The 21,325-nt window shown below is 38.2% G+C and overlaps 1 protein-coding gene across 1 annotated transcript in view; it reads right to left on the bottom strand.

The window, feature by feature from the left end:
* TNR (tenascin R) overlaps positions 1 to 21,325 on the bottom strand; it is a 119,821-nt gene that overhangs the window by 60,310 nt on the left and 38,186 nt on the right. The window contains exons 5-7 of the mRNA XM_070746693.1: positions 17,411 to 17,561; positions 13,637 to 13,906; positions 8,806 to 8,991 (exon numbers count right to left, since the gene is read on the bottom strand). Of these exons, the coding sequence (XP_070602794.1) occupies positions 8,806 to 8,991; positions 13,637 to 13,906; positions 17,411 to 17,561 (607 nt within the window). The remainder of the gene's footprint in view (positions 1 to 8,805; positions 8,992 to 13,636; positions 13,907 to 17,410; positions 17,562 to 21,325) is intronic.

The raw sequence follows: 21,325 nt of genomic DNA, 5'->3' as shown, positions 1-21,325 counted from the left end.
ACCACGGTTGTCGCAAGGAGAGTGAGATCCGAAAGGCTCCAGTGAGCATCTGGTGTCGATGGAGGAAGGAAAGACGATGGCCAGGCCCTCCTGTCTTTTGGATAGAGTCGACTCCTTTTCTCCTTTTGCTGGTTTCAGACCCCATAGAACACCCATTGTTTCAGGCAAAATGGAGTTTGCCTGTAATACTCTCACAGACTGACTCCAGCCCCATTGGTGTTCCCAACCCCTTCCCTTTGGCATGCCTTCATAGCTGCTCCACTAGACTCTTTCAGCTCTGCCACCAGGAAATGATGGACATCGTCTTGCTTCATCCCATTGGCAGGGCAGCCTGGCTCTGATACTCTGCCATACGGTACACATGCACAGCTTTTGGAGTAGCTTTTCTGAAGCTGGGGGAAGGCAAAAATGTGCTCCCACTTCCAAAAGACCAGAAATCAACTGGGCAGTGTGCGCATATGCACTGGAGCTGATGTAGGGCAATGCCTTGCATGCTCTCGGATATAGCTCCGTGTGCCACCTGTGGCGCGTATGCCATAGATTTGTCATCACGGGGATGGATCAATACAAGTAAGGAAGACAGTGTAGCCTATGTTAGACCAGTGGGTAGGTTGCAAACCATCTCTTTCTTGAGTGGGGAAGATTTATGTTTTTGTTTTGTATTAATGGTACTTAAAGGTAGATAGAAGTTTCTATGTAGTCAGGAATTTTGCTTTGTCAGGCTTCTGAATCTCACAGAGGGTTTTATGCACATTAAGATCATGCGAGTAGAAGCTTGCTGTAAATGTGCCTGCTGAACCCATGGAAATTAGAGAGAGGATGGCTTGGTGTCTGCTAAACCACAGGTGTCCGCAGAGCAATTGGCAAGTCACAAAATGTGTAATGCAATGCACTTAGGAATGGAGGCTTATATGCCGAATGTGATTTCTCACATAGGTTGTTTTTCTATCTGAATGAGGCTATCTGGTATTTCTGTCTTGACTCCTTGAGTTCTACTTACTTGCCTTTGCTCGATTTTACTGACTGCCCAATTTTTAAGATTACAGAATTGGGAAAAGATTCAAAGGGTTTTTCTAAGAAAGCATGGCTGGATGAATTAATGCAATGCTGTTGATGTCTGTCTGGTATTGTTTACAGCTTTATAGAGTGATATGTCAGTGTTTTAAATTACTTCAGGTAAACACTTTGTCTCTTAAATAAGTCACACAGAATTATTCTGATAGCTATTCTAATTTTAAAAATATAAAGATATAACACTTAAATGAATTTTTTTTTTTTCAAAAATACCTTCCCACTCAGTAAATTAAAAACCTTTTCATTCCTAAACAATATAAGGACTTTAGCTTAGAGAAACAGTTAAGATGGTGGGTAAGACTTTTTTTTAAAAAAGTTTGTGTTTTATAGTTGATGAGTTGGAAAAATATTTGAGCAGCTCCTAGCAGCATTTATTATATAATTATCTGTATTTTGGCCCTAAGATAAAATCAAGCTTCACCAAGTCCAGTTCATGTGTAGTAGGCAACACTTAGTTTATTAGTGAGTTGTCAGTGTATCAATGCGTTACCAGTACATTGCAGTGAAGTTGCATCACAAAAAACCCAGCCTGGGGCACAAAGTTGATTCAGCTTTCCATCCTTCCAAAGTTGGTAAAAGGAGGACCCATATTTTTTGGGGGAATATGCTGACATTTGTAAACTGTTCAGAATGTACTGTAAAACAGTTCCCCCCAACCTTTCTAGTGCCATAGAACAGCAGTAATGGTGGAATCAATGGTGGGGAGGCGATGACTTTGCACATACAACCTAGCTCCTACACATGCACAAATGAACCTTTGTGAGCCCACCTTCCACTTGAGTGCCCCAGTTCCCAACAGGCTGCAGAGCAGTACCAGTCCTTGGCCCAGGACTTAGAGATCTCCGTTGTAAAGCATTATGAAGAAATATATAAATCTAAGTCCTATTGCTACCTTCTCCAATAGTTTTCAGCATCCAGTTATCCTGTTTTTTAGCCAATTAAAAAAATATGGCAAGATACTTAATTTCTATGCTATTCCCTTTCTATTTTTTTTCACCTTATTATTGCTGCTTTGAACATTGGTTTTTTTCCTTGCTTGCTCCACTGCTGAAAATAAACTGAGCAAGGAGAAAACTGCAGTTCAAAGCATGATTTCTTTTGTTGTTTCACAACAAGCAGTGGGGCTTCCTGTTGCACTTATTTGGAGAAATTTTGGGGGGGAAATACAATGAAGAAACACAGAGTTGAATGTTTTTTTCTCTGTCTCCGTTCTCCTACCTCCATTAAAAAAAACCTTTGAAAATAATTAGGTACCAATCACATTAGTTGCAGTGGAGAGAAGAGGTAATTAATCAGGCCAAAAGCAGCAGGAAGAACCTTGAAAAGAGAAAATAGTTTTTAAAAAAGATTATCTACACCTGCAGACTTTCTTCTTTTAAAAAATTGGATTTTCTGCATGAGGAACATATGGTATAATTATTGAGAAATCAAAATCTAAAAGCATAAAGATAGCAGTATTATCTGCATATTCTGTAAAATTTGAGTAAAGAGAGCATGGCCAATGCACATTAAATAAAGTGTATGTAATACAATTTGAGTACAAGTTATTTTGAGCCCCGAAGAGCCCAAAGAGAATGTAATTTGAACATTACATTCTGGAAACAAAATGTGACTTGAGAGTCTGAATCAATTCAATCTCCATTTGTTTCAAGTAGTGGTGGTTGGAAGATTATCTATTCTCTGAATCTTGATATTTCTTTTTAATGGCAGTGGTTTTCTCATTAACCAGCTTCCTTAAAGTATGTTTGTCATGGAAATGATGTCTGGAAGTTGAATCATAGCAATTGGACTTCTGTTATTGTTGGTTCATAGTGTTTCACTGCTTGTCCAAGGAGCTTTTTCAGCTAGTCTGAAGAAGCTAACTGGGTATGCAGCGAAATGTTTCAAACCAACTAGTCCAGTTGCCACAAATCAACTTCCAGGCAACTCTACCTGGATGATTAAAATTCTTCATTGACAGGGAAATGATGAATTGTTGGAGCAATTCACATTCTACAGGACAAAGCTTCTTGTGGGACATTCTCTGCCTGCTGCAGTTAGGGTTAGCGTTCTTACTTAGATCTCCAGACTATTAGCCTTTTCCTGCTGCTACCAATATTCAAATATGGCTGATGAGGAGGAGGAATGAATGCTGTCCTTTGAGCACAAATTTGCCATATAACACATAGCTAATCACTGGCTCACTTGAATGAATCATATCAGGATAAATCTCTAGTTCATACCACCCAAGCCATGTAAAAGACAATTTATGAAGACTTGTGTGTTATTCACACTGTATAGAAACCCATCTGGTTTGTTTACAGATCTCTCTACTAAACTTTGTAACTGCTCTGAGAATCAGTTATAGTCCTCACATGCTCCCCCAGAACCTTCTCCCATGTTCCACTCACCTTCCCACAAAGGCAGTAATGATATTGGTAGGTCCCAGTTATCAATTTGACTGTGAGACAGATGGGCTGATCCTGAATTGAACTCTATGGATGAGGTAGACCAACAAGCAAGCCACAGTCAAGATCTAAAGAGTTATTTTGCTTTTTCTAAACAACACTGAGTTGGTGGCCATACAGTTTTTCTAAACAAACAAATAAAAAAGAGAAGATTGCTTGCTGCTTCAGGACATTGCCTGACTTTTAGGAAGGTAAGGTATTGCAGTTTTAAAAGATTCTTTGCTTTGGGGATTTTGGACTTTAATATGGATGGTTTTGTATGTTTGTTTACAGAAATGGGAATGAAGAACATAGTTTTATGGTAGTTCTCTTTTCTCTGTAACAGATAACAGCAATAATTGAGCTTGAAGCCCTTTCTTTTTTAGGGTGCCTTATGGCTCAATATGCTCCTTATTTCTACAATGATTAATATGTATGGAAATATGGACAAGAGAAGACATGATTAATAATAGTTGTGCCGTAAGTTAAGGGAAGCTAGAAGAGTTGCTTATTTGTTAACCACAAAATAGATTAAAAATGGATATACTCAGGGAGGGAAGAAGAGGAAGTAGCGAAGAGGAGGAGAGAAGGAAGAGTGTAGGTAAGAGAAGAGAAGGAAGTTAGAAAGAAGGAAGAGGAGAGAAGGAGTAGAGGGAGGTGAGGAGAGGAGAGCTTGAGGTGGATAATGAGAAAGATGGAGGAAGGGGAAGAGGGAAGTAGGAAGAAGGGAGAGAAGGAGAAAGAAGGTACAGAAAAAGGAGGGAAGTAGAGGGAGGAGACTGACACGATGTAATATGGGAAAACAGAGGGCATCTTTGTAATGATAGATAGATACTATGGCAGTGGTGGAGAACCTTTTTTCCCATGGGTGCCAAAAGTGTGTGTGTGCGCTATCGCCCACACCAATAATTCAATGCCTGGAGAGGGTGAAAACAGCCCCCACTCCCCATGGAGGCCCTCTGGAGGCTAGAAATGGCCCATTTCCCTACTTCTGGTGGACCTGGTAGACCTGTTTTTTACCCTCCCCAGGCTCTAGAGCAGCGTTTCCCAACCGGTGTGCCGTGGCACACTAGTGTGCCACGTGACAAGGTCAGGTGTGCCGCAAAGTTCCTAGGGAAGCTCCAGTTCGGAGGGGCACTGCCGGTGCCGGTGCCTCCGACCTGGAGCTCCCACTCGCAGCTGCTCCCCGGCTACTGCCCGATGCCACTGTTTCCGGCGCTCTCCTGCTGGGCTCCAAAGAAGGAAGGCGGGGGAAAGGAGAGCTTCAGTCTTCGCGCCTCCTTTCCCCTGTCTTCCTTCTTTGGAGCCCAGCAGGAGAGCGCCGGAAATAGCGGCATCGGGCAGTAGCTGGGGGACAGTTGCGAGTGGGAGCTCCAGGTCGGAGGCACCGGCACCAGCAGTGCCCCGCCCAGCTGGAGCTTCCCTGGCGTCGGCGGCAACCAGTATCCTTTGGGGCCCGGCGGGAGGGCACTGGCGGTGGGAGCGGGAGGGTGCCGGCTGCAGCGGCCCCAGGCAGTCGTGGGGAGATGGCAGCGGCGAGAGGGAGCTCCAGAGAGAGAGAGAAAGAGAGAGAGACATAGGAAGAGAGGCAGAGAGAGAGAGAGAAAGAGATAGCAAGAGAGACACAGAGAGAGAGAAAGATAGGAAGAGAGACAGAGAGAGAGAGAGAAAGAGAGACATAGCAAGAGAGACAGAGAGAGAGAGAAAGAGAGACATACAAGAGAGGCAGAGAGAGAAAGAAAGAAAGAAAGAAAGAGCAAGAGAGACAGAGAGAGAGAGAGAAAGAGATAGCAAAAGAGACAGAGAGAGAGAGAGAGAAAGAAAGAAAGAGAGACATAGCAAGAGAGGCAGAGAGAGAGAGATAGCAAGAGAGACAGGGAGAGAGAGAGAGAGAAAGAAAGAAAAAGACAGCAAGAGAGAGAAAGAAAGAGAGACATAGCAAGAGAGACAGAGATAGCAAGAGACAGAGAAAGAGAGATAGCAAGAGAGACAGAGAAAGAGAGAGAAAGAAAGAGAGATAGCGAGAGACACAGAGAGAGAGAGAGCAAGAGAGGGGGAAGGAGGGAGAGAAAGACATAGAGGGAGGGAAGGAGGGAGAGAGAAAGAGAGCAAAAAAGAGGAAGAAAGAAAGAAAGAGGGATGGAGAGAGAGGAAAAAAGGGAAGGAAGGGAGAGAAAGAGGGAGGGAGAAATAGAGCGAAAGGGAGGAAGAGAGATATTTTTTTTGTCCAAACTTTTTTTTACACCCCCCCCCCAATGTTCCCCAGGATTTTGAAAATATGAATAATGTGCTGCGGCTCAAAAAAGGTTGGGAAACACTGCTCTAGAGGCTTCCCTGGAGACTGGAGAGGGAAAAATGTCCTCCCCAATTCCCTCTCCAAGCCAAAAATGCCCTCCCATAGCCTCCGTGTGAGCTGAAAATCAACTGGGCAGCATGCACATGCATGTTGAAGCTGAACAGGGCAATGGCTTTTGTGCCAGCAGATATGGCTCCATGTGCCACCTGTGGCACCTGTGCCATAGGTTCGCCATCACTGTACTACGGTATATGTATTGAAAAAACTTCTATAAAAAAGAGATCAGTTCTATCACAATGCAGACAACTTAAGGTATTTTCATTTGAACTCAAGACAAAATGTTTTCCATTTTATAAACCTATATAGTAAGCCTCATCTGGAAACGTTCCTATTGCTAGTACTTTTTAAAACATATCCTAAACAACTGAAAAATTATATACCCCTTCACTCTTCCAGCCCTGGTTTGAGTATTTTCATTTGTGTATTGGATACACAATCCTATTTGTGGGAATCCCGGTCATTTAAAAAAGAAATAATAATTCAGCTCTAAATGAAAGATTTGCTCATTAAGATATATTTTGCTACTCCCCAAAGCAAAGGTAGAGCAACTTAATCCATTATAAGAGTACTGCTTCTTTTAGGCAAGGATTTTACAGAAGAGAGCATACTATCCAACCCTCCCTCTTTGGAGGCTATACATTTTTTCAGTGTAGAACGTAGAAGCTAAAAATGTGGGTGCAAGGATGGGTTGCTACCGGCGCGGTAGGCCAGTGTTTCCCAATCTTGGCAACTTGAAGATATTTGGACTTCAACTCCCAGAATTCCCCAGCCAGCACTGGGGAATTCTGGGAGTTGAAGTCCAAATATCTTCAAGTTGCCGAGGTTGGGAAACACTGCGGTAGGCAACTGTGCACCGGTAGCGATGGCCAGTTTACGCAATTTGCACACAACCGCTCCAGTGCCAGTCCTCCAGGTGTCACCATCTTTTTCCTTTAATTGATTTATATTTTTGCATAGAAGCAAAATCTCGCAAGAGGACGCTTGTAAATGCAAGATTTTGGCATTTTTTTCCTTCCATGCATGCGCAGAAGTAAATAAACACCAAACTCTTGCTCACATGCATGCGCCCTCATGAGATTTCAGCATGTTTTTGCTTCCTGCGTATGCACAGAAGCAAAATCACAGTGGGGATGTGCACATGCATGCGTGCACGGCACACATGCTTCCATAGCATGAACGTTAGACTCCCCAAACTGCACCTGCATTGCACCAATAGCAGTAAGTAGGAGCAATCTGTCCCTGAAGGGCTGTTATCACCCTGCCCTGCTTGGGAGGTTGGTATTGGGGGTGTTACTCTTGGGGTGTGATGGAATAGATGGCCATTAGTCTGACCAGTAGATGTCCAAGGGCATTTTAATAAGAACAAGAACAACATACTCATTCTTTTCCCTAGCTACAATTCAAAGTCAAGTGTCCTATTGATTTCATTTGAAGTCCTATTGATTTCAACTGAAGTTATTCAGGTATGTGGTAGGTCTCCCATCACAGCTATTTCCCGACAAATAAGCTTCTCATGCTATCAATCAAAAGGCCAAGATTTATTTTTTTAAAAAAAAGATTTTCTATAGTAAGACAAAAAAAGGAATGTGGAAAACATAAGAAGGATACAAAGCAAGAATATACTACCTGAATCCTTGCTGAAGTTCTGTGAATGAAAAAGGTATCTGCCCAACAAAGGCACAACCTGGAATCTTCCTTTAAATGCTAAATGTTGAAGTCAAATATTAACTTCAACAGATAAATGGATGTTAATTTTCATTAAAAAATCTATTTAAGGCAGCAACACAATAAAAATGACTTGGTTGTTAAAAGTACAGGTACAAAGACTGGGTCAATTGAAAATACTGCATTTGTGTAGGGAAAAAAAGCAGAGCTAGACAAAATCTGTTCAGTAGGGAAAATTCCATTCTTGATTTAAGGAAGCATTAAAGAAAAATATTTTATATTCTTAGACTTATTTGTGCTTCAAAAACTATATTTGGAGAAAAAACTGGAAAGGGTGAGAAACAGAAGAAAACCTGTTTTACTAAAGAGATCAAGATAAAGGAGAAAAACAGGATCCTTTGGGAGAGCCAAGGAGTTTACAAATAAACTGACCAATTGAAAATACTTCTTATAAGTAACTTTGTTAACTTTTGAATAAGCTGTGGTAACTTTATGAACATTTTGAGGCACAAAAGACCCGCTATAAATTGAACACAATACAGAAAGAACACCTTAAGATAATCATCCCTATTTAAAATACTATGCTACAGTATGTTTTGTTGTTTTTTATTTCCTTCTGGGGCTTTTATTTTGTAGCTTTAGAAGAGTTCTGCAACAGTAGTTCATTTTAAAATATAAAAAGTGTGGAGGTTGACTAGCATCCAAATGCTGTGCTAATCTTTAAAGTGGCATTATTTTGCAAAGGCAATAAGAATACCAATGGGCTTTCATCCCAAACTGCTTTTCACATTCTGAGGCCATTACAATAACAACAAAGTTCAGATATAAATGGTTCATTTGTTGGCTAAGACTTGAATGGCCTGACTGAAATCCTAATCTCAGCTCTCTGGTCCTTTTGGTCCAGTCCTTCTCTCTCTCTTCTCTGATTGTTACTCTTGACTTATAATTAAATGAAGAAATGCAACATGTACTTTGTTATATTCCTAGAAGAAATGCAGAATATAAATCTAACAATTTAATCAAATAAAACTACTAATCTTCTAGAACAGGGGTGCCAAACTAGCATCATCACGTGACTCCCCCCTTTGCTAAATCGGGTGTGGGCGTGGCCAGCACGTGACACATCCAGCCCGCAGACCATAAATTGGATTCGCCTGTTCTAGAACAAAGGTATTATACTGCAACAACACATGTATGTTTGCACTTAAAAGAAATTATGAGGTTTTTCCACTGGAGTCTTTGCAATAAAAAGAAAATGTCCTTGAAGCTAGTCCAGAGGCTTACCAGTGAGGGTGGCTTTGGTTGTGGCACCTGCCTTGCGTGGCACCAAAACTTCATGGTACTGCTCACCAGCCAGGGTGCTGTATACCACTTTGAAGTTTTCCACTTCTGCCTCACTATTGTCCCACTCAAGGTCTAGGTTGTCTGATGTCCGAGAGAGTACACGTAAATTCTTTGGAGCATCAATTTCTGCATTTAAAAAAGGAAAGGAAACAATACAATTCCTTTATGATCACACCAAATATATCTCATATTATTAAGATGTGTTTGGAAACACATTTCAAAAGCAATTCAGGTGGGCAGGTTATTTAGGTTTCATGCTATTACTCTAGGAAGAGAGAATTTGAACCATAAACACAAAGGAATTGCTAATTATAAAATACCAACAATGGTAACAACAAGAACTCTGTAATTGTGTAACACATTAAAGCAGGCAAAGAATTTCATGATCTTGTCTGATTAGAATTTGGAGAACATTGTTCAGCCAATCACCTAATTTACGTGCAGATACAGATATAGGTTTCAGCTGATGTCAAATCGGCTACATTTAAAATGAAGTCAAATATGGAAAATCCAAGGAGTCAGAGTTTAAAAGGAAATCAGTTTGCTTCAAATTGAAGCCTAGTTTAATTTTATGAAATAAAGGACCCTTGTTATTAGAATTGATTCTGTACAGTCTTAGGCAACAAGAAATCTTTCTGAGCTTTTAAATTTAGAAATTGAATCTGAGTGTGGCTATGTGAACAGAATTCTTATCTCACTGAGTTTTGTTCTTTCTGTTACATTTAAAAGGAGCATAATGCTACTTATGAAGCTCTACTGAGCTGAATTTTCCCTTTAGCTTCTTTGGTCCAGGATTATCTACTGGGACAGATAGTGGCTCCTACTTTCGCATTTTGACATTTTTAAAAGAAATACTATTGTTTGGCTCAGGGCTCTCTTAACACAGAGTTATGAGAGTTATATCCTTCTATCTCATATGAATACACAAGGGACCTGAAACAATGACATTTCACATTTAAATATGCACCTGGTTGAAAAGCATCAGCCAAGCATGCTTTTCCTGTAACAGTGGTTCTTAAACTGTTTGATCCAATTACCCTTTTCCTGGCCTCAAATAATGTCATTAGCCTGCTCACTTATGTACACAAAAAAACCACACTCTGGTTTTACACAAACATCTTAGCAGTGGCAGTCCCAAATTGGATTGTTGACTCACAAACAAGCAATTACAAATTGCTGCAGGATATGCCCCAATTATCACCTAACTATAGGCAGAAAAACCAAATGCAAATTGCATACATAAATATTTGTGTAGGTTTGGGTTCCTTTTCGTCTGTGTACATTTTCATTTGGAGCTGACAAGTATTCCTGGAACCTCAGTAAATGATATGCAGGTTCAGTATCAGAACTGTATAAATTTGAGCCCAATCTGAATTGCAAATAGCAGAAAGAAGCAGGAATAAAAGGTCAGGATGCTTTAAAGACGCACAGAAAAGACTTACAGATTAAAGTTACAGGTGAAATTCTACATCTGGGCACGTAGGGGGAAACATTCCTACATGAGATTTACACCTAAGATGATATGGAATGGAATATGATGTGGTAGTGGAGTTCATTTTATTAAAAGTAGTAGAAGTTAAATTTGACTTCAGTGATGTTTTAATTTTGCTGACTTGTCCTAATCCATACCAAAAGAAAGGTCTTCAGTAATTTTAAGAAAAGTGAGTGAAGATGTGGAGGTCTTCCTGTTGAAGTTGGCGTGGTATGAGTTTCCCGTTGACCACCGACATAATCATTAATAATTATAAGGAATTTCAGTGTATCTCAGTGTTATTACATTCAATGTGTGGTGAGAAAAACACCCTTCAAGGTACAACATGTTTCAAAAATAGCTACTTCTTACTTGTATGTCCTGGTTTGTCCCACCTACCTCCTGGTTTGTCCCAGTTCCCAAATAATAGGATCCAGTCAAAGCAGCATGCTGCCATGAACTGATAAAGAGCCGAAATGCAAAAATACTGGAATGCCAGGTTAGAAGTTAAAAGGCAATAGAGTTTTGCTATGCACAGAATCATGTGGAAATACTAGCATTTTCTAAACAAAATGTGGAAGAAAAGAAAAGGATCTGCATTTAGGCTTGCATCTAAGAGGGGATGGACAAGGCATTCAATTGCTAGCTAATATACAATCACTGATTAATAGTTCTTTATGCACTGTTATTGACCAAGAAGTGCATGTGCTCATTGACCAGCAGTTCTCTGTGAACTTTGACTTGAAAACATACTCTATGATTAAAACATCCTAATATCCAAATAAATCTAAAAATAGTCATGGATCAAAAACAAAACCTTGGCTCAACCTCAGGTATATTTTAAATTGAATTCACTGTGGTTTGAAGAATGAAACATTAGTGGTCTGGAAGAGTTGTAGCTATCTTTGAAATAAATTAATCACAGTAATCCTCATGGAAGAATAGTTGACATGAATAAATCATTCTATGGCATCCTTCCCTAACATTCTGAGGGTTGCCATGCCACATTCTGGGTACTGAAAGCAAAATAAGAATATTTTGCACTGCGTGAAACAAGAGTAGCAAATACATCATACAATGGTTTTACTCCTTTATTTATTGTTTTGATTATGACATCTTGCCAAAGAAAGTCTAGGAATGAAAAACTCAGCAAATCGATATATGTACATCCCCCTTTCTCTTAAGTACAGTCAGCACAATATTATCATAGAGATGATACAAAGCTCTAGTATCCATCTGAAATCTTTATGACAGGCAATATCTAAGCCATAAAACTGTTCCAAGCTCTGCTTTCCATTTCTTCCTTTATGGAGTTGTAAATTAAACTTGCTAGCTGACTACGGTGTTGACTAAAAAACCCCCCTGTTCTAAGTTTTTGAATATGATACTAGAATGTACAATACGTTTATTACAAGATTGGTCAGAGTTCCCAGTGAAATGCTTCTCTTTCAACCCAATATTCTATCCCCCCTCCCTATGCTTGCTTTGTTAGCTGGTTTCTTTTGGAATTAATGATTTTTAATTTCACGTTATTTTTCTAACTGAAAATGTTGACAGGATGGTGTTTTTCTGCTGCTATGATGAAAGAGGGAGAACCAAAAGGAGGCTATTCAGTAAGTGCCAAAGTACTTAGCATGCCTGTAGAATAATGATGCCACATGCCTGTGAGCTGAGCCTGCTTTTGCCTACAGTTCCTCATTGGCTCTTTATGGAGCCATTCATTGATGCAGACTCCAAACTGAACAAACTGTGCTCACTTTTCTGGTAAGAATAAAGGTTCAATTAGATTCCCATAGAAAAAAGAGATGGCTGCAGATGGTTTGGCAAAGGAGGTAGTCTTAAAAATGTTCAGTGAACAGTTCCGGAAAAAAGAAAGTTGGAAATGGAGTTGAAAACAATATTTGCAATGATCAAAGCTCATTAACTTTTTCAGGAAGAAGAAGAGGTTGAAAAATGAGAAAAGAAATGAGCTCTAAAGTCATAATTCTCAAACGATCATCACCTGACCAAAGTCAATTTCCATTAATATTGTAAGTTATTTCTGAAATTAAGAGTAGGTGGGCAGAACTGAAATTAACAAATGCTAAGCTTGTATCATTACTTGTGTAAACACACACACACACACACACACACACACACACACACACACTGTACTTATACACTGTATAAGTTTAAAGTTGAGTAGAGGTGAAAGTTAGAATTCAGAAAAAAATATTCTTACTTACATTTGCAAATGTACTTGCAAAAATGTAATTTAAGTGAGTAATTTGAAACTGCTTTTGCTTATCAGTACAGTAGTTGGAATAAAAAGGGAGAAAACCTGTTTCACACTGCCTCCTTAAGACATAAGCTTTGGAGCCTTAGACCTATCCTGAGACAGCCTACCTTCACAAGGAGATGCTTTTATTATTTTAATCTATTTATTTCAATAGTGTTGTGGACCCTCTAGCATCCTGTGCAGACAGAACCTTTGGAAGCCTGTGGTGCACCTGGCAGGGCTAAGAAAGGAGAAGGTACTCCTTTGCATGAATGCAAAAGCATGCAGGGCTGCCAAAAGGCATTAACTGCCAAAATGCAGTAAGGCTTACTCTGGTGGAGGTCTACTTATGAGTAGACCTGCAGGCTAATTGGCCATGCCTATAAAACCAAGCTAAGGCTAATTGCAGGGAACAATGCCATTCTTGAATCTTGAATCTTGAAATTTGCATTGTAGTTCCTGAAAATTAACCTCTGTGTTTTCAGTTTGTATCATGGCTTGAATCTTGGTTTTCTGTGGTTCCAGTTTTGAGAAAGCCTGTCTGCCTGCTCAATGACTTTAATTTGTTTTGCTTTGTTCGACTTGGATTTATCAAGGACTAATTTCTAGGAACTTTGCCAACTTTTGGAGGCTCAGTAAGATCATCGAACTTCCTTGTTCTTCCTTGTCTTCATTCACTTTGAATTGTTTGTAAATTAAACTGTGCCTTTTGTTTTATGCTCCTAAGAAGCTAATAGGAGACTCTGCATTTAATTTCTAACACAAACACTGTTTGCAAGTTTGTGTGTTGTATAATTATTTGAGGCTTCAGCGATGGAACAGAACAAATAGATAGTTTTCCAAGATCTCAGGCAGAGATTGATTTTGATAAGCTTGAAATATTTTTTTAGGTAGAAATGCTAGCATTTCCCCCCAGATTCTTCTAAATGCAAAGAATATACCATACTCTTTATGTGGAATGTATTCTTCCTCTTCTGTACTGAGAGAGAAAGCATAGGGACAACGTTGCAGCAATGAAATATTCAACTAATGCTTGGTCTTACCTGTTAAAAACTGGGTGATTGCAGCATCGCTCTCATTAGCACCACGGACAGCAGATATAGAGACCTCATATTTGGAGCCAGGTCGTAAAGCTTGCATGGAATACTGCCTCAATGGAGGCTGCAATCTGAAAGTAGATTTCCCCCCTTCTTCATTCTCTAGGCCATATTTCAGTAGAATATAGTCCACTTTAGCCCGGGGTGGAGACCATTCAACAAAGGCCACAGTGTCAGAGACATCACGAACCAAAATCTGGGTAGGCCCATCAATTACTGGAGACAGTAAGTACATGAATAATAGAAAAGAAGAAATTAATTTATTTGATCAAAGGGACCAAAAAACTCCTACATTTATGCTTGAGTGAAACCCCCTTATAAACATTTTGTATGAAACAGAAAGATGCATTTATAATTTGTGGTTTTGATAATTAGAAAGAAAAGATAACAGAAAAGCTATTACCAATAGCTGTTTGTGATAATCACGGAGTAGGAGATAATTTTGTAATTGTACTTATACATGCTTCAAAGAAAATCAGAAGTTTCTTCTATTTTATCTTTTAATTAATTAATTAATTAATTAATTAATTAATTAATCAATTCTTTCTTTCATTCATTCATTCTTTATCTCTCTTTCCTACTTCTGTTCTTTATTTATATGTACTAGTTTTTAAAACTCTCTCTGTGTATGTGTGTGTAGTTTTAATATAAATTATATATTAAATATATAAATTAGAATTGAAATAAGGGGTTTTGAATATTAGACGAAGTAATCTATATCCATTGATAAGTTTATTTCCATAGGAAATAAGGATAAAAAGAAAAAGAAAGAGCAGCGATTATCATGCACATTTTTACTTTTGTGTTTAAAAGGTTCAGAGAATATATACAGGGTTCCCTCGATTTTCACGGGGGATGTGTTCTGAGACTGCCTGCGAAAGTCAAATTTCCGCAAAGTAGAGATGCGGAAGTAAATACACCATTTTTGGCTATGGACAGTATCACAAGCCATCCCTTAACACTTTAAACCCCTAAATTACCCTTTCCCATTCCCTTAACAACCATTTACTCACCTTTATTACTGGTACTCACCATTGAATAAGACACTTAGTGATCCTGATATTTATAAACATAATTATTTATTAACAATAATTATTTTTTTTGTTATTTATTTGCAAAAATTATTAGTTTGCCGATGACGTATGACACCATCGGGCGGGAAAACCCATGGTATAGAAAAAAACCTGCGAAGTATTTTTTAATTAATATTTTTGAAAAACCGTGGTATAGGCTATTCGTGAAGTTTGAACCCATGAAAATCGAGGGAACACTGTATATCCAGATAGATTCATGTTATTTTTATTTTTATTTAGATTTTTATTCAAAAATCTTCATGGAAACAGAAAACTGCATTTAAAGTCAGCAGGGAAATTGACTGGTTTGATGCTGACTGACATATCCTTACCCAAAGAAACTGCTTATATTCACTATAGTGTTTCGCAATGAATAAATGCAGAATGTTGCTCAAAATTATGGCTTCTTATTAGCAAAGGGACTTACTTGAAAACTAAGGACTTTTAGGTGTGTTGGTGATCCTAAATTTTGTATATGAAACAGAAGGAAAAAAAGTGGTCAAAGGTCACAAGAAAGATTAAAACGAGGAAGGTAAAGACATGGAAATTAAAAAAGAATTGTGTAAAATTGTTTCAGTCCTGTAATATTTTTCAAAGATTTTTTTTTAAAAAAACTGTGTAGATTGAGGTTGAGGCAAATGGCACCAACTATTTGTTACATGTAGCTAATAGAACTATGCTTAGAATTTCATATACAATAAGGAGGCCAACTAATATATAGAAAGATCCACTTTGTCTAGTGGCTAAGGCACTGGGCTATAAAGCAGGAGATTATGAATTCAAATCCTGCCTTAGCTATGAAAATCAACTGAGTGACTTTGGGCCAGTCATTCTCTCTCATCCAATCCACCTTGCAGGATAGAGGTGTCAAACTGGCGGCCCGTGAGCTGGATGTACCATGTTCAGGCCATACCCACCCCAGTTCTGCCAATGGAAAATAAATCACAAAACATTACGTGATGGCAATGTGACATGGCGAGTTTGACATGCCTGTTGTGGGGAAAGTAGGAGGTGGAAGGGTCCAAAGATGGGCTATAATAATGGTGGAAAGTCTTAAGCATAAAACTTATTAGGAAAGACTTAATGAACTCAATCTGTATAGTCTGGAGGACAGAAGGAAAAGGGGGGACGTGATCAAAACATTTAAATATGTTAAAGGGTTAAATAAGGTTCAGGAGGGAAGTGTTTTTAATAGGAAAGTGAACACAAGAACAAGGGGACACAATCTGAGATTAGTTGGGGGAAAGATCAGAAGCAACGTGAGAAAATATTATTTTACTGAAAGAGTAGTAGATACTTGGAACAAACTTCCAGCAGTCGTGGTTGGTAAATCCACAGTAACTGAATTTAAACATGCCTGGGATAAACATATATCCATCCTAAGATAAAATACAGGAAATAGTATAAGGGCAGACTAGATGGACCATGAGGTCTTTTTCTGCCATAAATCTTCTATGTTTCTATGAAGATGTGTTGGATATGTTTGATACCTTGGGTTGCTTGTAAAAATAAAGATGGGATACCAATAAATAAAAAAATAACTTAGATTCATTCCACTGTTTTTATTTCCCTCTAATCATTTTTCATTGAGAATATAGAGACATAGTACAATTACACATACCAGTGTATGAACCACTCCTTTCGGAATGCAATCTTTTCAAGATGGAGATATAATTTGAAAAGCAACTTCAATCTGTGAATTTCATTTAAGGTTACTAACTCTAACACTAAAAACACTGAGTTGTCAATATGAGGCATTCCTCTTAAAAAAATAGTTTCTATGAGTCTTTTTTCAGTCAAGTTGCACAGTATCCCTGGAAGGTCCTGTCAACTCCTGCTGACATGTTGCTGGTCTTGTCTTGACAGCAAACATACTTTAAACCCCTTTATTCATACTGCAAAACACAAATCAGAGTAAAAATCCAAAGGAAAATAAAGAGAATGAGACCAATGATTCCTCTAGCAGCTCTTCTCTCTTCACAGCAGGGGATGGCTTTGCTTATGGACTATTAGGCAGAAAAGTCTCTTAAAACCAGTTGAAATGGATAATTGCTTCACATGACCTATAGATGTCATTGGTAAGCTACATCCTGTAACCTGTTCTCAAACACTGCTATATCTGTGCAATACAGTAAATGTCTGTATGTACTTGCTGACATGATGAAAGGATAACTAAGGATTGTAAATTAATATTTAGCATGTTCTCTTTTCTTTATTCCTGTGCAATGGTTGGCATACATATTTTGCCTGGATCAATTAGCTTTTTCAATGCATTCTGTGTTTAAGCTATTTGCATGGTTTTCTTCTCCCAATGCCCAAAATAGATTTTGCTAAGTGAAGATATGTAATATGATGACAAAGAACATTTTTAGACAAATGAAATCCTTGCTTCATAGGTGAGAACCTGTTTAATCTTATTGTTGATCTATCCATTCCAGCAAAACAGTTACAACAATGCTCATAAAGGTGTTACTCATGTCCCACAAATAGTACTTGAAAGAGAAAGCAAATGTTTCTTCTGTCACTACTTTTATTATTTAGAATTATATTGCTCCTAAATATGACAGTTAAATAATCTTATCCCATCAGGAAAGAAGGCTGATATTAATTCACAAACTTATATAAAAAGTCATTTAGGGTTACTTACAGGTTGAAACACTGGCTGAAGTGGGTGAACTTCGGGCTTGTTCCTTGAGAGCTACAACATTAACTGTGTACTCTTCACCTGGTTTCAGGCCGGTCTGATTGAAGGTTGTCATACTGCTGGGAAGTTGAGCAATCACACCCCCTTCATTGTCCTACAGGTATTTAAAAAAAAAAATCTGATTCAAAGTTAAATAAACTTCAAATTGTTTGCTTGGGCATTACTGAACATCATGTGGTTGTGCTCTAAATTTTATTTCCCTTCTCTGCAAAGGAAGAGAAACATCTATACCACAGCAAATTGGGAGCTATAGTGAATTTACTGTAGTGTAGTGAAATATTTTTTTGTAGCAAGAAATGGCAGTATAGATTCAAATAATGTATGGCATCTATAACCTTCCAGTGTTCTTACCTCACTTTTTAAAACACAAAACAGCAAATGTGATCCCTATGAATAAATCTAAAAAATTGACAAATATGTATAGGAAATTGCATATTTTTGCTAATAAATAAAAGTATGCTAAGATTGGATTTTCTTTCAAGCCTGAGATGGGAAAACAATTGTCTCAATTTTAATAAATCATAAAGTGAGTTGGACCAAAGTGCTTATGTGTCTGTCTGTCTGTCTGTCTTTCTGCCGGCCTGCCTACCTACCTACATATCTATCTGCAGGATGGAGGAATGTAAAGTCGAAACTGTCGCCCCGAGTTTTCGGAGATGGGCGGCATATAAATCCAATAAATCCAATAAATTGAATTGAATTGAATAAATTGAATTGTAAGGGAGCTGTAAGTGTATGTGTAAAAAAAATAGGAAAAAGTATATACCGGTATGTGAAAAAGAAAGGAAAAAAGAGAGTAAAGGAGAAATAGAAGATTGAGAAAATGAATAATCTTTTGTATGACTGAGAAATCTTTTGCTGATACTTTGTCTGTGTTTGAGAATGCATTACTGTCCCTGTGATTGATGGATGAATTGTTGTGCTTGTAGGTAAGTTTATGCTATTTTAAATGCAATATTATATATGTGGCTAAATTTTCAGTATTTCTTGCAGCATGCTTATATATGCTCAATGTTTTCCTTCCTCCACTAACATTTAAAAATAGGTAATGTTTTTAAAACATACAAAAGTGATTGTTAATATATTCCAAACCTCCATAAATTGAGATTTACATGAGCAATTTTAGTAGTTTTGTTATCCAAACTCAATATTTAAATGGCAAAGACTGTTACAGAAGTAGATACTAAAACAATTTATATAAATTACCTTGGATACATGAAACAGAGTGGAGGCAGGGGAACATTGTTACCATATAATTTTTATTAGTCATTTTAAATATGATTTCATTAAAATGATATAGCAAACTATTAAAGAATTAAAAGTAGCACCTGCTCTGTCAGTTCCAGCACAGTAGTGGCTAGTGAACTGCAAGTTCAATCCTTTCATTGTATATTTGTGTGAAAAATTCCTTGTGTGTCTAATCACACTTGGCCACTTAAAGTATTCAATTCAAAATATATCATTCAGCTATGAGCGACAATGTTGTGGTATAAAATAATTATACATAATGATGCATATAGTTCTTTCTTTGCAAATATATTCTGAATGAGAAAACAGAGTAATTCTGGCTTTCACTATACCAGTGATGGTGAACCTATGGCACGGGTGCCATTGGGGGCACACAAAGCCATATGTGCCGGCACGCGAGCTGTTGCCCTAGCTCAGCCCCAGTACACATGTGCGTACCAGCCAGCTGATTTTCAGCTCGCAGTCAGGCTCTGGGAGGGGTTCTGGGGGGCTTCTGGGGAGATGGGGGAGGGCAATTTTGCCCTCCCCAGGCTTCAGGGAAGCCTCTGGAGTCTGACTACTTGAGCTTTAAGTGCAACAATACACAAGTTCACAATAGATACAAATATATGTAAACTGCTCCAAAAAATTCAATTTCAGCAATACATTACCTGACTCTCTAGTTTCTTCCCCCAAACTCCCAAAACTTTAACCTTAGATTGTTGACTTCACCCCATTTCTAGGAGGTCGGTAAGGGATGTGAATAAGCTTAACAGCATGCCTACCATCCCTGTACGTACTATTGTCCCCATGTATTCATAAAATATCATATACTCATAACCATTTTTGTGCTTCTTATATATTCACAATCATGTTTATACTTCGTTTATGCTTTGTTTGTAATCATATATACACTTGACTAAATAAATAAATAAATAAATAAATAAATAAATAAATAAATAAATAGCTGCTGTCTTTTTCACAGAGAAGTGGGATTATAACTATAGTTAGCAACAAACTACAACCAGAACATCTATCCTGTGATTGTCACTCTATAATGTGACATCAGCAAAAGGTGGCCTGCTTTATGCACGTCAGCTTCTTCCACTACTTACTGATTTTTTATTTCTTCTGCCTTTGGTTGATTTGCAAGACATTGACTTTGACTCACTCTTTTTTAACTCTGTCAGCCAAGTATTTCAACTTAAGCACTACTGCCTATCTCTTTAAGGCTCTAACTGGTCCAGGGAAGGGTGTGTAACAAAGCAATATCTCCTGTGGTCATGCAAAGAAGAACAAAGAGAAAAGAGAGAGAGTTGCATACAGGATCCAAGCAGAGGAAATGTCACATAAGCCAGATGAAATCTATTCTAAATAGATGCTCTACTGCAGGGGTATCAAACTCGCGTCATCATAGCAGTATCACATGATGTATCAGGACTTTTCCCCCCTTTGCTAAATCAGATGAGGATGGGGCTGAGGCGAGCATATGGCCCGTGAGTTTGACACTCTTGCTCTACTGCATTGATCCTGTGCAAAGGCTAGCTCTACTGAGGAGAATTCTAGAAAGGAGGATCCATTAACAAACAACCAAGTCAAATATGTGCTTTAACTCAGGAATGTCTGAATAAATTGATAATGCAGACATCAATAGAAAAGGAATATATCTAAGTAAACATATCAATAAAGGGAAGTTCTAATCAAGAAAATCTCAGTGATACTAAGAACTCCAAGACCAGACGGTGTTGCTTCCAATTTTCATTATTAAGAGTCACTACATTTTGTTGCAACTTTATTCTTTATCTTGTTCTTTACAAGGCAACTTCAATTTGATGGTTTAGTGTCCCTCAGTCTCCTTTCCCAAGCAATTTGCCTATACTCGACTATAAAGAATTAAGCCTTATAGCTCTTGTATGCAGATTCAGCAGATTTCTCTTTTCCAATATCTCTCTCAAGCAGAAATTTCCCCCTCAATCAGAAACTTAACTCTAAATTCTACTGTTGGAACCATTAAAGATGGGATCCAATTTCCCAGGTGCCTTAGATGTTAGTTTGGCAGAAACATCCTTATGGTCATGAACAGATTGTAACTAGGTAAGACATAACTCTAATGATTTTCAACATCACATTGTTGCCTAATGATTTTCAACATCACATTCTCCTTAATGATAGGCTGTCCCTGAGCAATATCCCATCATGCATGCAGGCAGAGAAAAGCATTAAGCCATCAACCACCGGAATTGAAGTCGGGAAAATCTCTCACTTCGACCAGTTCAGTAACATTTTCTCTGATAGGGATCATGGCCTCTCTATCACTTTCTAATCTGTACTCTAAGCCTTCTAAATGCCCCTTTGAACCTGTGTTCAAGCTTAAATGTTACTGCTGAACCTTGAAAGCTTTAACTGTTTCAGTGTTAACTGAATGTAAGTTGAATAAGGTCGTTTCTTTCCTGCTAATGTATGGTAATGTATGCCCACTCTCAATAAATTGCATATTAAAATTAAAGTTTCTTCCAGGTCTTTTTTCATTTTTCATTTATTTTTCCTTCATGTATGTGTGCAGTCCCCCAGCCTATGTACCAACGGTATCATAACATGAGATTTTGCCATATGTTTTGATAACTACTTCTG

The sequence above is a fragment of the Erythrolamprus reginae genome, chromosome 3 (assembly GCF_031021105.1).
Source record: "Erythrolamprus reginae isolate rEryReg1 chromosome 3, rEryReg1.hap1, whole genome shotgun sequence".
NCBI classification, from domain to species: Eukaryota; Metazoa; Chordata; class Lepidosauria; order Squamata; family Dipsadidae; genus Erythrolamprus; species Erythrolamprus reginae.
The sequence above is the reverse complement of the archived record's forward strand: the minus strand, read 5'-3'. Positions and strand labels throughout refer to the sequence as shown.